General features: G+C 33.6%; 1 protein-coding gene across 1 annotated transcript; it reads right to left on the reverse strand.

Moving 5' to 3' along the window:
* Positions 1-9979: 9979 nt before the first annotated feature.
* Positions 9980-13317, reverse strand: LOC131626148 (uncharacterized). The gene is made up of 8 exons (XM_058896975.1): positions 13205-13317; positions 12863-12944; positions 12700-12767; positions 12509-12606; positions 10950-11086; positions 10784-10851; positions 10347-10410; positions 9980-10237 (listed from the first exon to the last, which is right to left on the reverse strand). Exons 1-8 carry the CDS (start codon positions 13213-13215, stop codon positions 10220-10222), a joined length of 546 nt encoding a protein of 181 aa, XP_058752958.1. The 5' UTR covers positions 13216-13317; the 3' UTR covers positions 9980-10219.
* Between the last annotated feature and the right edge of the window lie 7633 nt (positions 13318-20950).

Below are 20950 nucleotides of genomic sequence, written 5' to 3' on the forward strand. Positions count from 1 at the left end.
ATGCTCTGGTGATGTATGTCATAGGGGAAGATTTATCCATGAATGCTGTTAGAAAATTTATGATTAATGTGTAGAATTTTGTATCCCTACAAGAGCTGTATTACAATAATGAGGGATATTTCATTATTAGGTTTAATTTGAAGAGTGATAGAGATATGGTTCTGATGAGAGGGCCATATACCATCCATAAGAAACCGATGTTTCTCCATGAATGGAAACATGATTTCTCGATGAAAGATGACATGATAAGAACTCTTTCTCTATGGGTTATGCTTCCACAGTTGCCACTGGTGCATTAGGGAAAAAAAGAATAAGGAAGATAGCTAGTGCCTTGGGGAAACCACTTATGACTAATGAGTGTACTATTAAAAAACTGAGAGTATCCTATGGTAGGGTGCTTATCGAGATAGATGTCACAAGAGAACTTCAGAAGCACATCAACATTCGTGGCCCAAGGGGTGAACTTATCAAGCAGGATGTTGAATATGAATGGAGACCACCATTTTGCCCTAAGTGCAATAGGGTTGGACATGAATGCAAAGAACCTATCAGAAAAGGGCCTGATAAGACTGCAAAGAGGTGGGAGCCTAAACCAGGGCAGCAGGGAAATAATGCTGATCAGGAGCAGCCTATAGAGGAAGTTCCAAGTGAGGCCCATGTAGTATGGATAGAGGTGAAATCTTCAATTAAAGGCAAGGGCAAGGACACGGGAATTGGGAGCTCTACAGTGACATGTCAGAATGGTTTTGCTCTCCTAGGTGGAGGATTTAACCTAGGAAGGGATGATAGGGTTTCATGATTGTGCGGAATTTGAGGGGCTTGAATAAAAGGGCAAGACATGCGGAGATTGTGGCCCATCTCTAGAAACATGGTGTTTCTTGTGCTGGTTTGCTAGAAACTAGAGTTAAGATAAATAATTCCTGTAAAATTAGGGATGTGTTTGGTGCTGGCTGGAAATGGATTGATAACTATGAGGAGCATGATAATGGGAGAATATGGTTTGGCTGGAAGTATAATACTATGGGGGTGGAGAAGGTTGAAGCTTCTGATCAACATCTACACTGCAAGATACTGGATAACCAAGGCAAGTTTCAGTACTGGTAAACCCTCATCTGTGCACATAATCAACTGACCAGAAGGAAGACTCTTTGGCAAAAAAAATACAAAACTATACTCAGCAGGAGCCTTGGATAATATTAGGAGATTTCAATAATGTGATGAGAATTTGTGATAGAATAGGAAGTCACCCTGTCCAAACCCATGAATTCAGTGATTTAGAGGAGATGATGACTACCAGGGAGTTGTTTGAACATGATAGCTTGGGGAGTAGATATACTTGGTCTAATAAACATAGTCAATGGATGATATACTCCAAGATAGATCATGTGATATGTAACACAAACTAGTTTCTTAATTTCCCCAATTGTGAAGTTGAATTCCTCAAAGCACACATCTCAGATCACTCTCCTATCAAGATTCAATTTACTAAGACTGAAGGGAAAACATCATATACACAGACAGTTCAAGTTCCTTAACTGTATTGTTGATCAACCACAGTTTAGTGAGATTGTTCAGCAAAATTGGTAAAGCAGTATGGTAGGGCAACCTCAGTATACTCTATGGAATAAGTTGATGAGATTAAGACCAGATCTGAAGAAACTTACTCATACAATCACTGAAGGTGTAAAACAGATCCAGAATGCTAGACAAAGGTTGGAGCAAGCAGAGATTATGTTGGCAACTGATCTATTCATCCATGATTACATAGCTGATGTGCGGCATTGGACTAAAGAGGTGTTACATACTACTGAATTGGAGGAACAAATGTTAAGACAAAAAGAAAAGGTTACTTGGCTGCAACTAGGGGATGGAAATAACACTTATTTTCATGCAATAGTTAAAGGGAAGAACAAACAAATTCGTATCCAGCAATTGGAGGATAGTAATGGGCATATCCTTATTGATCATAAAGAGATTGAAGCTGAGATTTTGAACTTCTATCAGGGTCTAGTACGAACTGTAGTCACAAACTTATGGACATTGTGGCACTAAGAAATGGGAAACAATTGGCTGAAGAGTTCAGACAGGATCTCATCAAGCAGGTTACTGACAAGGAGATATGGGAGGCTCTGCAAGGTGTGAGAGATAATAAAGCTCCTGGTTGTGATGGATACTCTGCCAAGTTTTTCAAGGCAACTTGGAATACTACTAGACATGATGTATGTGCTGCTGCTAAGGATTTCTTTAAGAAGAAGAGCTCCACCCTGTCTTTAACTGTGCTCTGGTAACCTTGATTCCCAAATCCCCTGAAGCTAAGAATATGAAGAATTTGAGGCCAATAGCTTTCTGCACCACTGTGTACAAGATCATTTCCAAGATTCTTACTAAAAGACTCAGTCAGTGCATTGGAACAGTTATTCTTGAAAGTCAGTCAACCTTCATTCCAGGAAAGGTAATCCATGATAACATCATCCTTTCTCATGAACTCCTTAGAGGATATGGTAGGAAGTATATCTCCCCTAGATGTACAATTCAAATGGATATCCAAAAGGCGTACCACACTGTTGAGTGGCAAGCCTTAGAGGATATTATGAGAGAATTGAATTTCCCCCTACTTTCATTGACTGGACTATGATATGTGTCAGGACTGTGTCCTATAAATATGTGATTAATGGGAAGCCAAGCCCTAGCATACAAGCAAAACGAGGATTGAGACAAGGTGGCCCTATCTCACCTCTTTTGTTTGTTTTGGTTATGGAATATTTGCATAGGAGCTTAAGGAAATTGCAGCAAATCCCTGATTTTAAGTTTCATCCTAAATGTAAAAAGATGGGAATCACAAATATCTGCTTTGCTGATGATCTTATGTTGTTTACCCGTGGAGATTACACTTCAGTGCAGATAATGATAAAAGAATTTCAACAGTTTTCTGAAGCTATAGGTTTGTGTGCTAGCCTCCCCAAATGTAAAGTGTATTATGGTGGAATCCCTGACTCAGTACAACAGCAAATTCTGAATATTACAGGCTTTTCTGCTGGGACTATTCCCTTTAAATACTTGGGGGTGCCCCTGTCCAGCAGGAAATTAACTATCCATCATTGCAGACCTCTTATGGATAGAATCTTGGCAAAGATAAGACACTGGACAGGACAACAAGGCTTCTAAGCTATGCTGGCAGGAGTCAGTTGATTAAAAGTGTCATGTTTGGTGTCACTTCTTATTGGATGAATGTCTTCCCAATGCCAAAAGAAGTGATTAAACACATTGAAGCCATTTGTAAAGTATTTCTGTGGAAGGGTACTACTGATACCGGTAGGAAGGCACCAGTGGCTTGGGATTTTGTATGCAATCCTAAGGTGGTTGGGGGCTTGAATATCTTCTCCTTGAAAGAGTGGAACATTGCAACTATGGGGAAGCTTTTCTAGAACATACAAGCCAAGGAAGACAAGTTGTGGGTCAAGTGGGTGAATACCTACTATCTGAAAAATCAGAGTGCGATGGATTGGCAATATAAGAACTGCTCCTGGATTATTGCTAATATTTTTAAAAGCAGACATAAAGTGAAGAATACTGCAGCGTGGGCTGATGTTGTTCAAGCTAGAAAATACAAGACTGCTGCCATGTATCACGAGTTGCGTGGGGATAGGGGTCAGGTTGAGTGGAAGCATACGCTGGCCAAGAACTTAGCTAAACCGCGTGCCAGATTTATTCTTTGGCTCATCTTGTTAGGGAGGCTGAGTACAAAGGATAGAATGTTGAAGTTTGGGAGTGTTATCGACCCATGTGCTTTCTGCAAGGAAAAGGAAGATATGCACCACCTATTCTTTGAGTGCAAAGTCCCTAATTATGTTTGGAAAATGATTCTGCATCGGATTGACTATGATAGAAATCCGGGGAATGGACACAAGAGAAAGTGTGGATTATGATGGAAACCAAGAGGAAAGGTTGGCATAGAGACCTTTTAAAGATTGCTACCGCTGAGTGTGTGTATGGAATATGGAAACACCGTAACGATGTGATTTTCAATCATGCTCCTATAGATCCTCAAATATGGAAGACAATTTTATATGACATTTTTGTTAGGGGTAGTTTAAATAGGAGAATTAGCAACTATATTGATATAGATACATTGTATATATCTCCTTAAGTATTGTGGATGTATAGTGCATCACCTGGATCTTCGGATCGGTTGTTTTAACTATTTTTGGTAATAATAATATCTTTATTCCAAAAAAAAATTGCAACATTATTCTAACAAACAAGTGCATACTATAGAGAAGTTGTTGGTGCATTACTATTAAGAGCTTGAGGCTCACCATTTTTGGGCAATAAAATTCATTTCTATCATTTCAAACCTTGTATTTTCTGTTTTCCACCTTTGTAAATCACGGAAGCTTTGTGGTCTTGTTTTATCCTATGCGTATGTAAAATCAATTCCATCTACTTGTTTAGTAGTTTGATAGAGTTGATGTTGGGATAAAATTGTTTGTTTTTCCTAAATTCTATTTGTTATATTTGATACCCATTTTGGAGTTCAAGTTAATGGTTTTTTAGTTGTTAAGAAAGGAAGGTTCTCTTACAACTGAAATGAAATGATTTAAATGACTGACGTGAGATTCTTCCTGAGACAGCCCCATATCTACTGGATTCCGTATGTACATATCGTGGTGGGAAAATTTGCGGTGTTGCTGCAACTAATGTTCTTGAGTTGGGCATTGATGTTGGAATGACGTCACTCTGCATCTAGGATTTACTGGTAGTATTGCAAAGTATTTTCCCTTATTCTTTGATATTCTTACTTATCGTTTTTAACAACTTCTTTGTGCGAGGTTGTCTGATTTCCTTTTATTTTCCAATAAATAATTTGTATTTTAGCTTGTGGCAACAAGCTGGTAGAGGTGGGAGGAGAGATAGACCATCTCTTGCTATATATGTTGTATTTGGTAGACCACTTGATCAATACTTCATGAAAAATCCTAGAAAACATTTTGAAAGACCAATCAAATGATGTCATATTGATACTCAAATCAAGCAGGTTCTTAGTTTTTAAAAATATTTATTTATAGTGTTTTTAACAAATGGGGTTGTTTGTGCTAATTACAACAAACTCTCTAAATTCTTGAACAACATTTGGTCTGTGCAGCTCACGAACACCCTCTGAGTGTGCAGTATGATGAGCAGTATTTTAGTGCTTGCTTAGAGAGTGTTTTGAAAATAGAAACTATTAGATACAGTTGATAGATCAGAAAATTGTTGGCGTGTAACATCATAGACTAGTAATGCACCACCAACAGCTCCTCTATAATATGCACTTATATGTTAGAATAATGTTGCAATTTTGAATTTTAAATGGTGCAGTGTTTTGTTTCTAAAATGTTCTGGGTTTGTGTACAGGAGGTTTAAACCCCCCAATTTTAAGTTATTTTAAAATTTTGTCAAGCTGTTTTTCACGTAGCGTGTCATGTCATGTCAGTTTCCGTTAATGAAAGTTGACGACAGACAGTGACCAAAATTGTGGATAGAAAATTTTATGAGGATCATTGTTTGAACGAAAATTTTAGAGGGACTAAAAGTGAAAATTTGAATATTTATAAGGATCACAAACATATTTAACCCTTTTTTATAACCTTTTGGGTGTTACTTTTTATGATTTGATTGATAATTTATGTAGTTTAATTCAAGTTTATAATATTATATTATTATAATTAATGATATAGTATATTTTTGTTTTATAATTAAATTTTAAATTTTAAATAATTAATGCATTTAGAATATTATATAAGAATATATATGTCGTATATATAAATTTAATATAATTTTAATATGAGATAAACTCTATAATTTTACGTTTCGATTTTACCTAGATAAAACGAGTCAAGATAAGAACTTTCTGACAACCTTTGCTTAACTAATAATTTAAAAGAAAGACTTGTACTTTTTGTACTGATAATTTTTTTACCAAAGTAACTATCGACTAGACTAGTAGGGGGTGGCAATTGAACACAATTATTTTTTTTACTTTATAGTTAAAACTCATTAAATTATTCTTAAAAAAGTAATAAAAAATAATTTTTTCGTAAATACAAAAACTTGAATTTTTGGAAATGAAAAAAATTGAGATTTTCAAAAATACGAAAAAAATTGAGTTTTTTTGAAAAAACGAAAAAAAATTAAGTTTTTCAGAAATGCAAAAATTTGAGTTTTTAAGAAAAACAAAAAATCGAGTTTTTGAAAACCCAAAAAATCAAATTTTCAAAAATACGAAGAAAATAGAGTTTTTTCGAATAATCGGAAAAAAAAGGTTTTTGGAAAAGACAAATCGAGTTTTTTGAAAATACAAAAAAAATTAAAATTGAGCATTAAAAAACACAAAAAAATCGAGTTTTAAAAAAAACAAAAAAACGAGTTTTTCAAAAATACAAAAAAATTGAGTTTTTTCAAAAAATTAAAAAATCGAGTTTTTCGAAAAAATGGAAAACCGAGTTTTCAAAAACACGGAAAATCGAGCTTTTTTGAAAAAAATGAAAAATTGAGTTTTTGGAAACAAGAAAAATCGAGTTTTTCAAAAATACGAAAATATGAGTTTTCTGAAACATGAATAATCGAGTTTTTTCTAAAAAAACGAAGAAGTCTAGTTTTTCATAAATATGAAAAAAAAAACGAACAAAATCGAGCTTTTTTTTAAAAACGAAAAAAAATCGAGTTTTTTCAGAAAAATTAAAAATTAAAATTTTTAAAAAATGAAAAAACTTGACTTTTGTTCGAAAAATCGTGTCTTCCAGAAATATAAAAAATCGATCCTTTTTCGAAAAATCAAGTTTTTTGAAATTTGAAAAATCGATTTTCCAAAAAGACAATTTTTTTCCTGAATTATGAAATATCAATTTTATTTGTGAAAACATAAAAAAAAATTATGCAAAATATTTGAATATATTTAAATTAATATTTTACTGCGGAGCTTGCTTGAAGGAGTTACTTCTAATATGTGTTAAAGCAATGTGAAATCCTTTTGCCATGTGTTTTTCATTGTGATTTTTCTGCAGAATAGTATTTTTAGGTGGTTGGGATGGTATATAGTTTTAACAAATAAATTAGGTTCCTTGTTTGAAGTTTTTAGAACGTTACGGGTCAAGGCCTGGGGTTAGAGCATGATTAACTTTGTTTGTCATTCGGTGATATGAAAGATCAATCCTGCAGTTATGCTATTTTGTTTACAAATTCCATGAATGTGGAGGGACTCCTAAATAGGATAATCATTTGTCTCTAGAAGTGATATTTAGATACTTGTTGCTATCCTTGCACCTTTTAATAGTGGTTGACATATCACTTCTTTTGTTTGACTTTATGATTTTGGTTGATTAGACAATGTATCTGGTTCTTGAGTTTCCCCTAAGCGGTTTTGGCCTCAGATGTTTCTAGTCTTCTCCCTTTGTGAGTCACAGGTTTTTCCTAGGTTTTAAGTCGCTCTAACTTTTTGTTTTGTTTGTGTTGTTTTCCAATTGTTTTAATTGTTGTTTTATTTTAAGAGTACCTCTGTTAATCTCCTATATACATCATTAAATCAAATTAGGATCATTTTGTACATAACATGTTTGAAATACATTGAGTCTCATTAGGTTCTAGAGTAAGCATATAACAATAACCTAACTATATCTCATTAAGCGGGGTCGGCCGTATCAATCAACTTTCGTCATAATGTTCTATCTAGGACCATGTTTATATCCAAATTGTTAACCTCGAGATCTTTTTTAATTACATCTTTTATAGTTTTTTTAGGCATTTCTCTTCTTCTAGTTGTTTTAGTTCTCTCTATATGATTTACTCTACTTCTAGTTGTTTTACTTCTCTCCATCTGATCTACTCTCCTTACAACTGAATCTACATATCTTCTCTCTACATGACTAAACCACCTAACTCTATTTTTCACCATCTTTTTTTTATCATAGGTGCTACTCAAACACTCTCACTAATATTGTAATTTCTAATATTATTTTGTCTAGTCTTACCACACATCCAATGTAACATCCTCATCTCTGCTACACTTACTTTATTCTCATGTTGATTCTTAACCGTCCAACATTTTGTCCCGTACAACGTCACAGGGCTTACCACAGTCCGATAAAATTCTCCCTTCAGGTTGAGTGGTACCTTTGTGTCACATAAAACTCCCGAAGCCCTCCTCCATTTCAGTCACTCTGCTTGAATTCGTTGATTTACATTCCTTTCTAGTTATCCACCACTTTGTATTACGAATGCAAGATATTTAAACCGTGCAACTTGTGAGATGATATGGTCTCCAATGTTTACATCTAGGTTAGAAACTATTCTCCTTTTGATAAACTTACATTCATATACTCCACTTGATTTCTGCTTAGGCAAAAGTCGTGTTTCTAAAGCTAATCTCCAAACTCTCATTTAACTCCTCATTTAACTCTCCAGATATGACAATATCATCTGCAAAAAGAATGCATCTTAGTGCTAACTCTTGGATGTGTTTCGTGTGTATATCCAAAATTAAAGTAAAATAGTATGGACTTACGGTTGAATCTTGATGCAAATATATTGTAATGGGGAAATCATTTGTATTTCCACCATGAATTCGTAGACTAGTCGATACCCCATTTATACATATCTTGAATAACTCGAATATATGCAATCCTAATTTCTTTCTTCGCTGGGACTTTTCACAAAATCTCTTTAGGAACTCTATTATACGCCTTCTTCAAGTTAATAAAAATGAAGTGTGAATCTTGTTAGTCCATCATATACTACTTCATCACAGTCGTACTAGATAGATTGCGTCCGAGATCGACCTCCCAAACATAAAACCAAATTGATTCTCAGTAACTTGAGTCTCTTTTCGTAGTCCTCATTCAATTAAGTCTTCTCATAACTTCATAGTATGATTCATAAATTTAATCCTTTGTAATTTGCACAATTTTGTATATTCTCATTGTTCTTATAAATTGAAACTAAAGTGTTTCTTCTCCATTTACCCGACATTTGACTTGACCTCATAAAATCCTTCCATGTCAAGACCTTCGCTTGCTGACCACTTTTTAATGAGCAGATCATTCGCTCAATTACGATCCATACTCAAACATGTTCGTTCGACACCTTAACTGCCCTCTGCCACACATCTCTTTCCTTCGCTCTAGACCCACCCCCAAAATAGACCTTCTGCCCTTTCCTTTCACACTCTATTAAAGAGTTTAGTGAGTTACTCAATAACCATCTCTAAGTTTCAACACTTCAATAAGTATTTCACACTCTATTAAAGAGTTTAGTGAGTCACTCAATACCCATCTCTAAGAAGTTTGAACACTTCAATAAGTAATGTTGTCTGCCTCAACCACCTTACTACTACTCGTCCTTTTCAACGCTTCTGCACTGGATTTTTTTGGAAGACAGGGCAAAGCCTCAACCACCTTACTACTACTCGTCCTTTTCAACGCTTCTGCACTCGATTTTTTTGGAAGACAGGGCAAAATTTTAGACCCACACCCTCAGTAAAATCTGCCTCGCCCGCCCCATTTTTATTTTTTTTGCGGACTCTTGCTGGACAGGTCTAAACAGGGCGCCCGTTTCCCACCCCTAGTTACATGAGAGTGTGTTCATGCAAGTTTTGAAACTCATTTTACCTATTAAAAGCCTTTTGGTAATGTTACACTTACACACATACCCTAGTAGCAAAGGTCACAATAAATGTTACATTGTAACTTAAAAATCACACATGATACACAAGACATGGATGTAATACGACACAAACCCAACTAAATTTCAAATATATATGAAACACGAGAGGAAAATCTGCATAAATGCAGTAAATCTACTTTTTTCTACCCCAATTTTCACTCCAATCAAATAGAAGAAACATTCCCAAGGAGTCTAGGATAATTCTGGAGTACGCAGGTGGAAGAAAGATCTAACAGCATCACCTTGTTTGAGTAAACTTTCATGTGTGGTTCTAACAATAGACTGGAGCACAGAACCAAACAAAACTTTGTATTTGTCAACACCCAGTGTATTCAACAAGTTACATAAAATCTACATAAATATCTAAGAGAGCAACTTTTGAACAAAACTTTCTTTACTGTTTACACGAGTATAATAAATAAACCACGAGTTTCGCTTATGATCCCTAAAATCTGGATCAAGTTCCAGAAAACAGGACTGCATCCCTAAGTTGGCATTGCAGCTCTTGCAAGTTGCAACATCTTCAATCAAATTTCTCCATCTGCAATGTTGAACAGAATGAAGATAATGACATTAGTAAATATGACCCTATGTATACTGATTTAATAATAAGGATGTGAATACAAAGGAAATCATATCTCAATCAATACCTTCCAAAGACCATCATTGAGATAATGCAAGTTGTCGACCCCAATTCCCTTGTTGATTGCTTTTCTGAAACCATGAAAGTAGTGGAACTCCTTGAGTACAGCAATAAATCAACAAAACCGAAACTAGGCAAGCCATAACTTATATCTATTTCCAGATAAGCCCTAAGTTTGAAAAATAGTTTGAGGGTGTGGTTGCACCCCGCCTAAACAAGTAGGTCCACCTCTGATTGCATTGAGGTTGTGGCTGATGATGAAACATTGCATAGAAACTTATTTGTGCCAATTTTTCTATTGACATCTCATCAATGTCAATCAGAGAGTAAAATGGTGAGAACCGAAATTTCTAAAAGACTCTCCATTTAATCTGGAAAACATTTATATTCATTTCATTCAACAATCATGCCTAGACAAAACAAGCGATGAGACAAGTTTCTTACATGTCTTTTGCTGACATTTTTGTAAATCCGATGGCAAGGGCATGCTGTTTTCCTTCAGCCATGATAGCCTGAAATCAGAAGAATACGTGTTGTTTTAATACAAATTCACTAGAAAATTCTCACTTTTTGTGTATTACAAACAATCTACAAAACATAAAGGAAGTACCACAGGACATTCTGCCCCCACTTCCTCATCCAAAACACCCCCAGGAGATGTAAGACCGGGACACATTATGTTTGCACCAGCCAAAACAAATCTTATTGCACCACGGTCAACTTGTAATTTCTTCATTATATCTGGATCTGTAAAGTTAAAAACAATGGTATAGTTTACATGCAATATTAGAAAGGACAAACTGCGAAGCATAATATCTATATGTGAGCCTAAAAACTCTGTCCATGTCTCATAAGTGCTTGTTGTCAAAGCATAGGGAAGGAAATGATAATTGATAAGTTACTGACTCCTCCCTACATTTTAAAAATGAGGATAGATGTGAATTTTAATGACCAAAGTGAGAAAATGGAACCACCAAGGCAATAGCAATGGTTTTCCCCCCTTCCCTCCAGCTCTATCTCCCTATATCCAAGGTTATTTATACTGTGGGTTAATAATAGTGCCAGCAAAACACATAATATCTTGATTAAAAGCTATGTTGATAATCCTAGATTGCATCACGTAGCACCAACCTCCCTCCTAAAATGCTATAGCTAATAGAAGGATAGCCGCTATTGCAAAGTCTAAAAATCAATGTACAAAGTAAACATAAATACTCAAAGATAGAAATAGTAAAATAGACAAAATTAAGGAGACCATCTGATAGGACATTTAGACACTTGAGAATATTCTGGAAGAAAGTGGGGCCAATGGGAGTTAGTTAGTGAGGTGTCATGAGCCATGTGTTGTGGTTAGTGAGAGGGAGTACTAGAAGTCGGATTGGAGGATGAGGAGAGTCATTGAGAAATATTGTTAGAGTTGGTTAGGAGCTTTGCTCTAGGATAGGAGTCTTTGACTCTGATGGTTTATCATTTCCTTTATTTTGCCACCATTGAAGAGATCTTAAGCTTATCCATTCCCATTCATAATATATACACATTTGTTATCTTAATTTTCTGGGTTCTATCACCATCATACTTTATAACTAAAGAACCTAAAGCACAGAGCAATAAAAACTACAAAGAACATAATCGAACGAACTGATTAAAAAGTAGGAAGAAGAACTAAACAATTGTTTGTGAGCAAAAACATAACACAATGAAGAACATAACATTACCCATTAAAGGTTTCGAATTGAGATTTATACCCTTAAAAAAAGACAGCGGTTTAAAAAAGGATTTGAGGAATTTCCCTTGGCACCCTAACAGAAAAGACAGCGGCGGTTTGGTGCTGCAATTAGCGGCCGTAACAACTATTGCCGACGACGGCCCGTAGGCCAAAAGTGTCGTGCCAAACCTTACCACCGCTATGTTATTCCCCTATAACGGCGTTCTTGACAACATAGATTAAAAGGTTTGAGGAGTGCAAATAGGGGTGACTGTGAGTCAAGAAAGTTTTCTCAATTCTCAAAGGTTCAGGGGAATCTAACAAGTAAATATGAGATCACTAATAGACAAAGAACCATATGATCTTCATGTTCTCTTTTGTTCATGATAACTAGCAAAACTATTAGATGCAATTCCAAAAATTCCATGGATCCTACCACTTATTGTAAGTAATATGAAGCTTACATTGATGGAGAAGTCGCAAGGTAGGCATGTAAGGGCCATCACGAACGCTGAAAAACAAAGGCACATTGTTGACCACAACGAGATTGAGATGGTTCTGACTACAAGAACAAAAAAACAAAAACAAAAAAGAGCAAAAGTTAGCACACAAAAAAAAAAACTCAAAGCAACTAGTATGATAATCAGAAACAAACCATTTAGCAACTATAAGAGGGGATTTCTTGGGAAGTATATCATCCAAAACTGGTTCAAGTCCTGGGTACTGCATTGTAGTGAGTTAGGTTAATAGTCACACAGATAACAGAAAAAAAATGCATATTTTGAAGAATAAAAAGGAACCCCAAAAAGTGGCATTACCTCATCCGCAATACTTTGCCTTATTCTTCGTTGAACTGAAGCCTTCACTTGATTCTGTGCAGACACCTCTTCAGATGAAAATCTGAAGAAAAAAAATTGGAGATGTGAATCTTAAGATACGCATTGAATAAACAATTACAGGGTGAAGCCACAGGATCATAAGATACAATTAAATACATGTTTTGGGATTTAGGGTTTAGGTTATGGTGAAATTGGTGACAGAACTCCGAAAAAAGAAAATAGGAAAAACAATACAGAAGCAAATGGTGAATGAATGACATGAAAATCTAGAAAGTTGTAATTTTGCATTTATATACATGTGTTTAGAGTGAGTAAGCGTACTTTTTGAACATCTTATGCTGCGTTGGGTGATGATTTTGGGAATGAAAGTGAATCTGTGTCTCTTACTTTGAAAGGTTAGAGAGAAAGAGATGCAAACGCAAATAGGACAGTTCTTAAGGGTGTTTATGTATTTTAACCATTTTGGGCCTTCACTTATTTTGATTTAGAGAAATTTTCCGGCCACTCCCAAAATTTACTTGGCACCCCATACCTCCTATGTTTTTAATTTTACCATATCATTTGTAATTTTGTACAATTTAGAATAGTGAATTTTTATCGGATTTTTTGAAAAATTTCACAAATTATAAAGCAAAAAATTACTAAATCACCATAAAACTTATATTAAATTACATAAATTATTCAACAAATCATAAAAATTAACATTTAAAAGATTGTCTAAAAAAAAGGTAAAATCGGATAAAAAAAAAAGTAAAATCCAACAATTTTACACGACTTTATCGATTTCATAATGATTTTAAATCGTCCCAATATACATTTTTACATAAAAACATTTTTAATTGCGGTTTAACACAAAATGTAAACATAGAAACATGAAATCTATAGAATTTAGGTTTTAAATTGCGATTTTAACAACCATGCGTTGAATCATGTTAAGCTAACACTAATTGATACTACGTGCGTAAGTAGTTGTCAGTGTTGTATTCGTCCAAACAAATCCTAACATCCAAGATATTGCTATCGAGGAACGAAACTTCTTCTAATCCATTCATTTTTACCTGATTAGAAAAATAACACAAACATTAATATTTACATCAAAGTAAGTAATAAATTTAACACACATAAATAAATAAGACAAACATTAATATTCACATCAATGATTTTGGTTTACAAGACCAATCCAATAAATGGAGATGAATGATGAATGTGAACTCGTTATAGGAAAAAAATTGTCATTAAAGCTCTTCCCTCGTACTCTATGATGGCTAATTCTCTTTCTAAGGCAAGTCTGAAAGAAATTCAAAAGGCTCAAAGATCTTTTATTTGGGGAGAAACCTGATTCAGGCAAGAAAGTTCACACTGTCAAGTGGGACTATGTAGCTAATCCTAAAACCTTGGGAGGATTAGGAATTAGAAATCTAACTAATATGAACAAATCTTGTATTCTCAACCTTGGTTGGAAGTTAATCAATGGAGAGCAGGCCTTGTGGAGTCAAGTCCTTCAAGGTATATATGGCAGGCAGAACAAAGATTTTCTCGAATTTTTCAGCCAAGAATCATGACTCGAGTGTGTGGAAAGACATTGTCAAGAATTGGCCAAATTTGAACAACATGGTGCATTGGAAATTTGGTGATGGAAAGTGCATAAACCTATGGAAGGCATTTTGACTCCAAGATGGAACCACTTAAAAGGAGTATTGTGATACGCATAATGGTGAACCTCAATTAAAGTATATCATAGACCTTTTGAATGATCAAGGCGACTGGAATATGGATTTGTTAAATAGCATTTCCCCCAGCACATCACTGAAGAGATATAAGCAAATAGCACTCCTAGTCATGATAATACGGGTTTGTTTTCAATTTCTAGTGCTTACAACCACATGAGATGCACTGACCAAGATATAGAAGATAAGGACTGGAAAAGAATTTGGCAGCTTGAAGTCCCCGAAAGAATTAGAACCTTCATGTGGATGGTTAAACACAATAGATTGATCACAAATCATTGGCTTGCTTCCAGACATCTGAGCAATCTATTATGTACTGATTGTCATTAGGTAGAGGAGACGATTCTTCATATCTTGTGTGATTGTGAAAACACGAAAGCCTTGTGGCACAGTCTGGTAAAAGATGAGCATAAGGAATCCTTCTTTAGTTATGAATTGCAAGAGTGGATTAACTTGAACCTGTTCAGCATCAAGGATTCTAATTGCAGTAGCGTCTGGGCCTTTGCATGCTACAGCTTATGGTATTGGTAGAACCAACGGACTTATAATGAAGACTTTATTATGTGGGCTGATTTGAAGCAAGACATGAGCATAAATGTAACTGCCTACAAAACCAGCATTGGGCTCAACAGGAAAATTTATAAGCACAAGAAAGTCTCTCATTTGGTTTGTTGGAGACCTCCTCAAAAGGATTGATACGCCCTCAATACGGATGGTACTGTCAAGTATAGTCTGGCTACAGGTTGTGGCGGTACAATAAGAGGTCATACGGGCCAATGGCATGGGGGATTCTCTCATAATATGGGGTCGGGTTTGATAATTGAAGCTGAACTCTAAGTTGTTTTTATTGATCTACACTTAGCTTATGAACAAGGATGTCGAATAATTCTTCTCCAAGTGGACAACAAAGTGGTCCTCAATGCTATTAATAGGAATGCTCATATCCTAAACTCTTGCAAGTTCTATCTCAACTCTGTGTTGCAGCTTCTCAATAGAGATTGGGTAGTCAAAATTACTCATATTTACAGAGAAGATAACAAGACAGCGGATGCTTTATCCAATCTTAGCCTTGGTCATGAGAAGGGTACTCTTCTCTATAATAGCTTCCCTATGGAGGTTGCTCATGCCTATTTGTCGGACTTGGTTGGGGAAGTTACTCCCCGTGATTTATGCGTGTAGTTGTTTTGTTTTGGGCTCTTTAGTCCTCCCTTTTATAAAAAAAAGATGTCATGCAAGGATTACCTAAACTGACGAGAATGACATTATACTGATTCACAATCAAATAACCTATATGTGGTATTGTCATTTATTTCTTTGGTGGTTGGGGACCTAAAGTTGATATCATCAAAGGATCTATCACTTCTAATAATAAATCTTCAAATAACTTCTCATATAATCTTTATCTTTCTGGTTCTCTTATTCCTTTATCCAAGTCTCGGTGAACCATAGGTCAACCATCCTCACTATATCCATGGCTCTAAAATCCATAATTTTCATCTGATGCAACATTAAATACATCTTCAATATATGGCCTAATATGATTAGGAAATTGATGAATGAATTGTTTATTTGAAGTTAATTTCTTCATTGATTGAGACTACTTCTTAAAAGTCTGAGATGATTGAGATAATGATGTATGTAGCCTATTTGAAGATTGAGATGCTTGATTAATATACTCATTATATGAAGGCTCCCTATAAAGTTCATATCCACTGGTTTCTTCCTTTTATTCTTTAATCCTCCTTTGATTTTTTATTTTTCAGGTGGTGAGCACATTGAAGTCATAGTGGGGTAAGCATTTTCACAAACCCTGCTTTTTAATGCTCTTTTCCCAATAATATCTAGTAACCTGAACCTTTTCGACAATGTATATATTGCACTACCTCATATCCACCTTTGAACCATCATCTGCATTAACCTCCAAATTAACTTTTATGCTTAGTTTCCTCCATTAGACATGAGCAACCTCTATTGGTATCAGTATACGATCAAGTGTGTATCTTCCTAACTCACTAGCACAAGTAAAACCATAAGATATTCTAAGATTACACCCACATATTTGCATGTTGGTTTCCACATAATTAACCCCAAATAACTCTTCAGCACTACGTCTCAAAGTAGTCTGGGACACTGATCCATGCATATTACCATAAAATGGACTAGTGCGCGCGAGCTCAACTTCATAAAAACTTTTTTGAAAATAAGCTCTAATATTTCTCAATTGTAACTTCAAGTTGTTATTCGTAGTCTCTCAACATTTGCACATTTCACCTATAATGTTCACACGTCTGCTTTAATTTCCAACAAGCAGACTCAATTCTAAAATAAAAAACAAACCAGCGCATCAAAAGAATAGAAACTATAAATACTTGAAATTTCTTTGGTACAAGTAACACATGTTCATACTGATATCTTAATAACAGATCTAATGTCGAGACGGATGTTTTGACATCCTTTTATGACATCTAAACTAGACTTTTGAAACTGTGTGATTATGCAGAAAATAAATATGCAGAAACATAAATAACACACACAAAATTAATGAATAGGCGGGTTTCACAGGGAGGCTAGTTTGAAGGTTTTTTTAGAAAATCATGAGTCCCACATCATTTTCTTTACACTTAAATTAATTGTTTATATAACTCACACAATCATACATAAGTGTCTAATTATGAGTTAGAGAGATATTGCAAGGATATGGGCCTTGGGCCCAACCAATTTCGTTAGTCCCATTAGAGCAAAGTTAAATGACACATTAGCGCTATTTATGCCAACTCAACTTTTTTGGAATGGATATTTTGTGAAAAAGGTCAACGTTGCAGACTTTAGTTAACATAAAGGACCTATTTGTAGCGAAAAAAACGTAAAAGACCACATTGTTATAATTAAATAACTTAAAGGATCCAGCAGGTAATTTAGCCAAGAAAAATGTAGCAGGTGACTTTCTCATAGTTATTCAGTAAACCTATGTGGGGGTGCAAAATCATTCAAAGTTCAGAAAACGTGAGAGAATGGTAAAAAAGTAAATGATAAATTAGTTAATATGTTATAAGGATAAAATGAGAATATTTTTCAAAAAAAATTATAAATTGACAACAGATGTAATTGACAACAGTTGTAATATAATGAACGTGGAAAGTGGATAGTGCTCTATGTAACGAGGAGATCTTGTGAGAGATGAGATTTTTTTGTTAGATAGAGATACTGGTTTCCTATGTAGGAGCTTCGCTCTTGGCAGCATAGGAATTTACATTTCCTTGTTAAAGTTAACTTCCTTGAATCAAATAAAATCCCTCGCCCAATATTTTTATAGTCATTGTTTTTTATTAATTGGATATTTATCCTTACTAAGGTCTGTTTGCGAGTTGGTTTTTGGAGGATTTTATAAGGAAAGACTTTGGAGCATATAAAATTATATTTTTTAAACTTTTTAAAAAAATCAAATACATTTTAAAATATAGACTCAACTCTCCAAAACATTCCCCTCCAAAACTTTCCAAAAACTAACTTCTAAACAGACCCTAAAAGATTTATAAAAGTTGACTTTTAATCTCAATATTGTTCAAATAATAAATGTGTATTTAAATTCAAATGTTTCTCCAACTCATTCCTCCAATAGTTAAAGTGTTAGAAACATAATAACATCCCATTAACATGAATAGAGACTAGTCGCTTACTTCATACAACAAGCTTTAGCGGTTAAACATAAGCGCTTCTTTCCATTATTGTCGTGTCTTAAGGGGAACCTCTTCTAATCTTTAATGGTGAACAACTACTATAATAAAACCCAAAAATGTCCTTCAATCATTCCAGAAGTTCGTCTCCAGTACCTATTACATCTCAAAAAATATTTTAAGTAAGAAACAACCCCATTTCTCACAAAACTAGTCCGGAACTCCCCCTATAATAACTTTGTTTATTTCACAACTTCAAAACAAGTTTTAAGCAAGACAGAACTCCATTTTCTACAAAAACTAGCAATGCCCTTGTCTCAAACCCACCCTTCAAGCTTTATTCACCGGGTCACTGGTAGGGCTGTATTTGGGCCGATTTACCCGAGATTCACCTGGGAACCGGTCCAATAGAACCGGACCAATAGACCGACCGAAATGCTACTCGATCCGAAAATGGATAAATCTTTTGTCCAATATCCAACAATAGAACCGAACCAAATATCCAATAAAATTGAGAATTGATAATTTACCCCTAACTCAAATTTCAGTCCGGATCGGACCAAATACCTGATAAGTATCTGAAAGTATCGTTCCCAAAAAAAAAAAATCCATCACTATTTCGGTCGGTTCTGGTTTACACGATTACTATTTCAGTCCAGTACTCGGGAGAGCAAATACCCGGACCAGACCGAAGACAGCCCTAGTCACGCGGTACCATTAAGGTGCTACAAGCAATGCCCTTGTCTCAAACCCACCCTTTAAGCTTTATAAATTCAACTGAACAGTTAAATAGGATTAGATTTCTATGAAAGTATAATGGAGATTATAAAAAATAACGAATCTATAAAAGTTAATCTCATCCAGAAATGCACCATCACACTTTTCCAGAATATCATCTCTTCATGTGGACCTATAGTTTATAACACACTTTTCCAATAAATTGAATGCAAGCATAACATTTAAGCACGAAGTATTCGTTAAAACTAGTGGCAGTTAACATTTTTTTCTTGACAACAAAGGATCTTAATCTATAATATAAGAAAAGTAATGGTTCTGGAAAAGTCAAAAATACCCTTATTTGATTTTTTGACACCACATTAAAATTGTGGTTTTTTGGTCTTTGCACCATAAAGTTTTTATTTTACTATTAAAATAATACAACTCTTATATTTTATCAAATCTCTCTTCATTCTCTATTTTTTTTCTCTTTCATCACTTTCTCACTTCTTTCTTCCAAAAAAAATTATTATTGATATACATTTTTTTTTATATACGAAAAATGATATTTATAATCGAAATATTTTTTAATAAAAAATAATATACGGGAAAAATTTATTCAAAAAATCTATTGTTGATCTAAATATTTTTATATACGAAAACTTAATATTGATCCAAATATTTTGTAAATGATACCTAAATAAATATAATACTTGTATATAAAAAAAATTAATTATTTACGAAAAATTATATTTATGCTCCAAATATTTTTTATTCAAAAATGATACACAGGAAAAAATCTACTATTGATCTAAATATTTTTATATACAAAATTTACTATTGATCCAAATATTTTTGTAAATGATACCTAAAAAAAATGAAGTTTGTATACGGAAAAAAAACCTATTATTTATCTAAATATTTTTATATACGAAAAATGTTATTTATTATCCAAATATTTTTTATTCAAAAATGGAATAAGCCAAAAAATCTATTATTGATCTAAATATTTTTATATACAAAAATTTGATATTAATTCAAATATTTTTGTAAATAACACCCAAACAAAACTAATATTTGTATATGGAAAAAAATCTATTTTTTACAAAAAATTGTATTTATAATTCAAATATTTTTATTCCAAAATGGTATACGGGAAAATAATTTACTATTGATCTAAATATTTTTATATACGAAATTTACTATCGATCCAAATATTTTTGTAAATATTTGCCTAAACAAAAATGAGGTATGTATATGGGAAAAATCTATTATTGATCTAAATATTTTTATATACGAGAAATAGTATTTATGATCAAATATTTTTGTAAATATTTTCCTAAACAAAAATGAGGTTTGTATACGGGAAAAAATCTATTATTGATCTAAATATTTTTATATACGAGAAATAGTATTTATGATCAAATATATTTTATACAAAAATGGTATACAGGGAAAAATCTATTATTGATCTAAATATTTTTTATACGAAAATTTAATATTTGATCCAAATATTTTTGCAAATGATATCTAAATAAAAATAATATTTGTATTATTATTTACGAAAAATACTATTTATGATCCAAATATTTTTTATTAAAAAATGGTATACAGGAAAAAAATCTACTATTAATGTAAATATTTTTATATACGAAATTTATTATGGATCCAAATATTTTTTTAAATGATACCTAAACAAAAATGAAGTCTGTATACGGGAAAAATCTATTATTGACCTAAATATTTTTATATACGAGAAATGGTATTTATTATCAAATTTTTTTGATCCAAAAATCGTATACGGGAAAAACTATATTATTTTGATCTAAATATTTTAATATACGAAAATTTAATATTGATCCAAATAATTTTGTAAATGATACCTAAACAAAAATAATATTTGTATACGAAAAAAAATCTATTATTTACAAAAAATAGTATATATGATT

The sequence above is a fragment of the Vicia villosa genome, unplaced genomic scaffold (assembly GCF_029867415.1).
Source record: "Vicia villosa cultivar HV-30 ecotype Madison, WI unplaced genomic scaffold, Vvil1.0 ctg.000273F_1_1_1, whole genome shotgun sequence".
Lineage (NCBI taxonomy): Eukaryota > Viridiplantae > Streptophyta > Magnoliopsida > Fabales > Fabaceae > Vicia > Vicia villosa.

Coding starts and splice junctions, on each gene's coding strand:
- LOC131626148 (XM_058896975.1), bottom strand. Junction 12,768..12,862: donor GGCAAAGTATTGCGGATGAG/GTAATGCCACTT, acceptor ACTACAATGCAG/TACCCAGGACTTGAACCAGT. Junction 11,087..12,508: donor CTTGCGACTTCTCCATCAAT/GTAAGCTTCATA, acceptor TTAACTTTACAG/ATCCAGATATAATGAAGAAA.